The 7,500-nt window shown below is 44.8% G+C and overlaps 1 protein-coding gene across 1 annotated transcript in view; it reads left to right on the forward strand.

Moving 5' to 3' along the window:
* Positions 1-505: 505 nt before the first annotated feature.
* LOC116679460 (SH3 domain-containing protein 19-like) overlaps positions 506-7,500 on the forward strand; it is a gene marked incomplete at its 5' end in the record, with an annotated part of 15,226 nt that continues 8,231 nt past the window's right edge. Inside the window, 7 exon segments of the mRNA XM_032509110.1 lie at positions 506-689; positions 1,551-1,758; positions 1,760-2,811; positions 6,055-6,093; positions 6,096-6,125; positions 6,801-7,053; positions 7,308-7,500. The exon segment at positions 7,308-7,500 is cut by the window's right edge and continues 69 nt beyond it. Of these exon segments, the coding sequence (XP_032365001.1) occupies positions 506-689; positions 1,551-1,758; positions 1,760-2,811; positions 6,055-6,093; positions 6,096-6,125; positions 6,801-7,053; positions 7,308-7,500 (1,959 nt within the window).

Below are 7,500 nucleotides of genomic sequence, written 5' to 3' on the forward strand. Positions count from 1 at the left end.
TAATCAGATTTGGGACTTCAAAGGTCCCTGTTAACTCCCAAAATGTGGTTTGGGCACAAATGTCTAATAAATCAATTCATAAAAATGATTAAGTGAAGACATCTTTAGACAATATTATAGTTATTATTAGTACTTTTCACCATTGCAATTCCTAATTATGTTAATTATGTAAATACTGTATAATAACATTCCTTTTACCATGTAAAATACCGTACATATCCACACTCCTTAGACAGAGTAATGTTCTGCAAAAAAACACCACTCAACGCCATAACTCAGGAACAAAAAACCCAACAACTGGTGTTTGTTTTGAAGATAGATGTAAAGTGACATGTTTTGCCAAAAAATACACTTAATGCCTTTTTATTAAATTGCTTCAAAGTCGTCTCTTCATATATTAGATGAGTCTGGACAGACTGCAGCTGGACTGGTTGGCGCTAATTCTCCTTTGTTGTTGTTGTTGTGTTGTTGTTGTGTTGTTGTTGTGTTGTTGTCACCTCCTCAGCCTCCGCCGTCCTATGAGGAGGTGATCAGGGAGAAGACACAGGAGCAGGTTCTCCCTCCTCCTCCTCATCCTCCTTCCTCCTCCTCCTCCTCATCCTCATCACGTCCAGCTTCTACGATAACCATCGCCACGCAGACTGACCCAGGATCTGCCCCTGAACCCCGGACCGTTCAGGACTCTCAGGGTGAGAGGGTGCTCATTTGGGTTTTTTGTCTTCCCGTTAACCATGAACTTGTCCTTCCAGGTCAAAATTGAAAATTAATATTTTTTGGTGCTTTTCCAGTGTTTTTGTCGCTTTTGCTGATTTATTTTTGTCACTTTTTCCAGCTTTTGGTGCTTTTTTTCTTCTTCTTTTTTTTAAACCTGAGCTGGTTTAACAACAGGTTTTACACTTATTCTTGGAATTCATGGTCAACAAACCTCATTTATATCAAATTATACATATACGTTTTTAGTTAAGAAGGCAGAAATTATGAATTATTTTGGCTAATAGTAAGATCAGAGGATGCTGAGTGGATCTCAGATGGGTAGATGTCAAAGTTTAGTCCGGATACTGTTTGGAAACCATAAAAAATACTTCAAATGCTATAAGATTAAATAAAACACCCCAAAAAATTCAGTGACAGTAGTCATTCATTTTCCCTGAAGAACGCTGTATGGAATCATCCATGTTATTTTTGGGGCAATTTGGTTGAAAGAAACCCATATTTCTGATATAAAACACTGTGAAAGATGACCCAAAGACAACACGAGGGTTAATAATACATCTGTCAATAGATTTTTCTATTGAAATTAACTGCAGTAGTGTTCAGTAGTTAACGTGGGATTAATCGCTCGTTGTTTATGCTCTAAATGTACTTTTTATACATATTTTCCCAGTTTTTAAACGCTCAAGACTGTAGGTACTCCAGTGTTCACTACATCGACAGTACATGATGCAAATAACTTCAGTCTTGTGGAGAGAAACATCTGGAAGGGCTTTGAAACTCAACTTTCTCTTGAAGAAAAACTGTTATTTATTTAAAATGTGTGTGTTTGTGTGCAGAAAGAAGACCAGTGAGACCACTATTGCCGCCTGTCCCTCACCCTCGCAAACCGGCCGACGTTGACAACGACATCATCACCGTCGCCGACGACATCATCGCTGCCAGCCAATCAGCACTCCCCTCCGTTGACGGTGACGGCGTGGTACCAGACACACACCCGGTCACACACACTTCCGCTCACACACAGTGCTGCGACCTCTTCACTGACCCTCGAACCTGGCCAATGGGATCGGTCGCTTGCTGCTGTTGACGCGGCCGCTCTTCCCACCGCTTCCTCTCCCGTCCCCTTGGAGCGTCCCAGGCCACGCCCCCGCCTGCGCTCCAGGCTCAGCGCGCCTATCGGCAGCGACGTCAAAGTCCAGACTTTGGTGAAACTGCGAGAGGACGGTTTGGCCACGCTAGCGGCCCGCGCGGGATCGGACGCCGCCGCCAACCGGGACGTGAGTCAGGGCAAGTACCTCCAGGAGCTGCTCCAGGCCTTCAGCGCAGACGACTGGGGCTTCCCCGAGCGCCGCAGCGACAGCAGCGAGCACAGCCAATCGGAGAGCGGGGACGAAGACGAGGACGAGGAGGACATGGCTACCCTGAAGGCGAGGATACAAGCCTTTGAGCAGCAGCAGGTGGCTGATGGGAGCTGTGCAGACGGTAAAAACAGAGACTTTGGGGTCGCAAACAGACCTGAACCCCGGCCACGCCCCCGTCTCCAGGGGCAACCAGCCAAATCCGTCCCTCCCGCTGTCGCCCCGAAACCCAAAAATCTTTCCCATGCCCCCAAACCATCCAGCAAAGATTTCTGGGAGGACGGGGGTTTGACAGCAGACACGGCGGACTCGGGTTGCACCGAAACGGACTTAAACCCTCCAGCAGCTTCTGGCGCCCTGAAATCTGCTCCAGCTTTGGTACCCGAACCCTGCACAAACACTGTAAAACCTGCAGTATCCCCCAAACCACAGTCTGCTAGAGAAACCCTCACGCCTGGAACCCCTTCCCCTGCCCCCGTGCCGGCCCCGAGGCCTCCACCACCCAAACTCGCCCCCTCTGTCAGCGAGACTCCTTCCTCAGCCGACCCCAAACCTCCGCCCAGACCTCCAGTCGCCCCCAGGACCAGCCTAGGAGCACAACCCCAGGACAAGATCACGCCGGCTGGGCATGTCACCCTAACTCTGCCCACGAGACCCTCGTCGGAGGTCTGCAGTGGAGCGCCGGCAGAGACTCAGGCCGGAGGTGATGAGACGCAGCAGGACGCTGCAGACCAAACTGGTGAGTTTTATTATTTTCTTCTGGTAGAAACGGCAAAAACAAATCTATCAAGTCAGAAAGTGGCTGGAAAGTGGGTTTTCTATTCAAAGTAATAAAGGAGACATCGATTATTTTCTCTTGCGATATAATATTCGAACACTGTGACAAAGCCGCTGAAAAGATGAATAAATAAGTCGATCGATTCCTTTTGGATCCAAAGAAGTCCTTTGTTCAAGCTTCTAAATAAGCTATTTTTTTATGACTTACGGGATGGTAAAACAATACTTTTTGGGTGTTTGGTGACTGGTTGTTGGGCCACACTAAGTATTTGGCGACATAAACTTGGCCTTTTAGGGCTATGTGATGTTTTCGCTTTTTTTTTAGACATTTTGTTGAGTAAACGATTTAAAGAGAAAGCAATCGATAATAAAAAATAATTTTCAGTTGCAGCCTCAGATCTTAGGTAGAGTTTTTGTCCTAACAACTACAAAAGTAAAACTCCTATTAAGTAAACATTTTGTGAGCAACTTACAACTGGATGTTTAAACCAAAAATACCACAAAATATGGATGTTGATTTTATTCTGAAAGGCCAGCGCTGCTCTGTGTGGCTACAGATTAATTTTTTGGCTTTTTAATGGTGTTACATGCACGAAACAAACACCAAGGGGGAACTTTCGAAGGTAATTGTGGCAGTAATCTGGAAAAACACAACGTAAATATAACTTTATGATGACTCATCGTAAATCTGTGTTCAGCATAATTGAGGTGAGACATTTTGAGTGTCCTGATTTACCACTAAAGGGCGTTTTAGACTTCTAGTTCTCCTTTATCAGAGTAGTCAGTGCGTTTTGTTTATGTAGTCAGCCTGTACATTTAAAGCCAAAAACACTGCAACTAAGTAAGATTTCATAATGTTTTCCATCTCTTTTCCCCCATGTTCCATTTGTCTTTTACTGCCAACAGATGTTTGTTTTCCACATTTAAGACGTTTGGCTGATGTTGTAAGAGTGACTCTAAATCAGCAGGTGGAGGTTTTACACTGACTGTTAGTCTTAATGTTAGTGGGAACAGGACCTACAACCTTTAATTTACAAGACGTTGAGTCTCCAGATCTGAAAAGAAAGCACCCAGCTTCTCAGATGTGTACATTTATTTGTTTTTCGTCTCTCTTGCAGTAAAATACGGAAATGCGTCTTTTATCCACTTTCAAGGTTCAGTCCTGTTTTCTTTCCTCAACATAAGTTTACTTTTAACAACAGCACAGAAGAACTTATTAATTTAGTTTAATTTTAATTTGTTTATTAATCCCCAGCGGGGAAATTACAATTTACAATCTGCATACACACTTTGTTAGTAATCACACACAGGCCTGAAATACACACACATGCTCAGGACCTATACATGCACTAATGGAGAGATGTCAGAGTGGGGGGGCTGCCAGCTGGACCAGCGCCCTGAGCGGTTGGGGGGGGGGAAGATGCCTTGCTCAAGAGCACCTGGCAGTGCCCAGGAAGTGAAGCGGCATCTCTCCAGTGACCCTCCGGTTCCCAACCCAACCCCCTACGGACTGAGCTACTGCCCCCCCATATTAACCCTTAAAGGTCCGATATGCAGGAATTTCTCCCATCAAACGTTGAGATCATACAGTATATCACAATCAACTCTCTCGTGCCACGCAGGTCAAAGCCTTCACGCTTCAAAAAGCTGGTCTCTTGCTCTTTTCAATATCCTTTTTTTAAGTTCTTTGGGCCGAAGAAGAAGAAGACTCCGGTTCCTGAAATCTGGATTTTGAATACGTGTGGTCCTCCGTGTTTCCTTCTTCTAACTTGCCGATGATATCCGTTAGCAGTGTGACAGCGTGATCATTTGACAGTGAAAATGTGAAAGGCCGAGCAGTACGTCCTGCATGTCCCTCTCCGGCTAACGTATTTCAAGATGGAGCATGATTATGCAGCATCTACTCCAGTTCATGTGAATGCAAATGTAAAATTTCAAGCCAAGAGGAATACTTGGAGTTGCTGGTGGTGGAAAATCTTCATGGAAAGGACAAGTTTGTGAAGTTTGTGATCAACTAAACACACTGGACCTTTTGAAGTGGTCAGCAACGTTTGACATGCAAAGTCAATATTTAGGCTTTAAAGTTCAGTGCAGAGACTGTCCGTGCTTTTAGTGTTTTATTAGTCAACACGGTACATGTAGTTTATTTGCAGACATAATTGGTATCTGTCATGTCAGACTAGGCAGAAAGGAAGAGTCACTTCCTCCGTCTGCGTCTTCAGTTCTCAGTCTTTTCCTTTTCTTCCTGTGGGAGCTGAGATGTTTAGTCTGAGATTACAAAGAAACTCTGTTTAGCACTCAATAATGAGGCAATCAGAGACACTGATATCAGAGAGAGAGAGAGAGAGAGAGAGAGAGAGAGAGAGAGAGAGAGAGAGAGAGAGAGAGAGGGAGAGGGAGGGAGAGAGAGAGAGAGAGAGAGGGAGAGGGAGAGAGAGAGAGAGAAGCACTCCTTTATGTAATCAAACACTCAAAACTTTGTTCAAATATTGAACTAGTCAAGCTCAACAAAACCTTGCCTGATTCTCTAAAGTTTGCATGACAAATCGACTCAAATGCTGTTTTGTTGTCACTCTATCGTTCACTTTTACCATCCCTCGTTTGCTCTGAGAATGGCTGAACGAGGCTAACGATGTGCAAATGTTAAAAACTGAATTTTACAGCTGCACAAAGTACAATGACATTCTGTAATTTATGCACATAGTTTGTGGTGATTGCATCTTAATTAATGGCCAGATCTAACTAAGAAGAACACAGTTCATCCACGCTTTGCTCTTTTTTGACATCACACTTAAGTTTTAAAGTTATATCAAAAGTGACTAAAAGAATCTGACCACAGTATGTCCGTATAACATCAAAATGTACTTTCCTAGTAAGTACATTGACATACAGTCCCTACGAAGCCTCACTGTGGTGATACCTGAACAAATAATCATCTCTAGTAATCACTGCAGCTGCTTTGCAAATAAGTCTGAATTTCCTTCAATGACGCTTAGCTAAACGCAGCTTATCAGCAGCAGCTACACACTCAGCTTATCTGATTGATAAGCTGAGTAAACAGGAAGCAGCACGCTTCCTCCGAACCTCATGTAAACAGATTGGCACGAGTTCACCAGCTGATTGAGACTGAACTTTAACGTTAACGGCCCCACGTTTTGTTATTCTGTCTAAATTCAGACTCGTTTTTTTAATTTTTTTATTTCAGTGAAATTAAGAAGTGGCCGTCCAGGTGTCCCGACCAAACCGCCGCGCTGACATCACCACGCAGAGCCAGCGGTAAGTGTGTGTTGTGTGTGTGTGTTGTGTGTGTGTGTGTGTGGTGGTGTGTGTGTGTGTGTTGGTGTGTGTGTGTGGTGTGTGTGTGTGTGTGTGTGTGTGTGAGATAGAGAGAGAAATAATGTGGTCTGGATCAACTTGATGCAATATAAATTGATTTCTTTGGAGCTGGATCAAAATATAGACAATATTTCTCTTAAGAGCTGTGTGTGTGTGTGTGTGTGTGTGTGTGGTGTGTGTGTGTGTGTGTGTGGTGTGTGTGTGTGGGTGTGTGTGTGTGTGTGTGTGTGGGTGTGTGTGGTGTGGTGTGTGTGTGTGTGTGGTGTGTGTGTGTGTGTGTGTGTGTGTGTGTGTGTGTGTGTGTGTGTGTGTGTAGCCAAGCCATGTGATTGTTAACTTGACAGATAATTCCCATTAGGCAGCTCTTCAGGTGCTTTACAAACCGTGAGTGTTGAATAAATTAAGAGTATGAGGAATAAATGACGTTCAGTGTGGCTGGTTTTTAGTATTTTATTCCTTCACATGTCTCCTAACTTTGTCTCCATTTTAAGCCTTTCGTTACCTTCATAATCTTGATACTCACCACTTTAAATTGTCCCTAACTGTTAAAGTTGTCACTGTAGCGTCTGATATGAGCAGTGGGTGGTGACCTGATGTCTGCTCTGCACCCCCCAGCTCCAAGTGGTCTCCACCTGGCCCCCAAACCCTCTGGCGTCTCGCCATCGCCTCCAGATTCAAACCCTGTCCCGCCCAAACCCACAGCTGCTGCCCCGGCTATAGCCCCCAGACCTTCAGGGACGGCCCCGGTTCAGAGCCCGGGCCTCAAACAACCCGCTCCGGCCCTGAGGAAAGGTCCCGTGATTCAGACCAAACCAGAAACCAGCAGCCCTGCAAACCCAAGCTCCTCAGACCCTCCTCTCCCTCCGCGGTGAGGAAGAGATTTCTAACACTTCAAGAGGGGAATAATCCTTCAAATGTGATTTTACTGTCCCATAAAATCAAACATATTAGTTTATAATAAAATTGTGATTGTTTACTTTCCCAGTTAGTTGTAGATCTAGTCTGATTCCTTTCATTGTTTTGATTATGCAGCATTATAAACATGTTGGAAATTTCCTTTTCAATTTTATATTAAGTTGTTGTTGATTGGTGCCATAAATCAATCTCCCTCTTTCTCTCCAGGCCTTCAAGCGCAAAGCTCCTCCCCCTTCGTCCTCCACCAATCAAATCCACCCCTGGGCGACCGCCGCCTCCAGCCAACCAGACGACCCCTCCTCGGCCCAAAACCTGTCCCGCCCCCTCTGTTTCCCCAGCCGGACAGTCTTCGTCTTCACAAACCACTCCGTCCTCTTCATCTGTATCAGCCAATCAAAGG

This window comes from Etheostoma spectabile, unplaced genomic scaffold, assembly GCF_008692095.1.
Source record: "Etheostoma spectabile isolate EspeVRDwgs_2016 unplaced genomic scaffold, UIUC_Espe_1.0 scaffold00014348, whole genome shotgun sequence".
NCBI classification, from domain to species: Eukaryota; Metazoa; Chordata; class Actinopteri; order Perciformes; family Percidae; genus Etheostoma; species Etheostoma spectabile.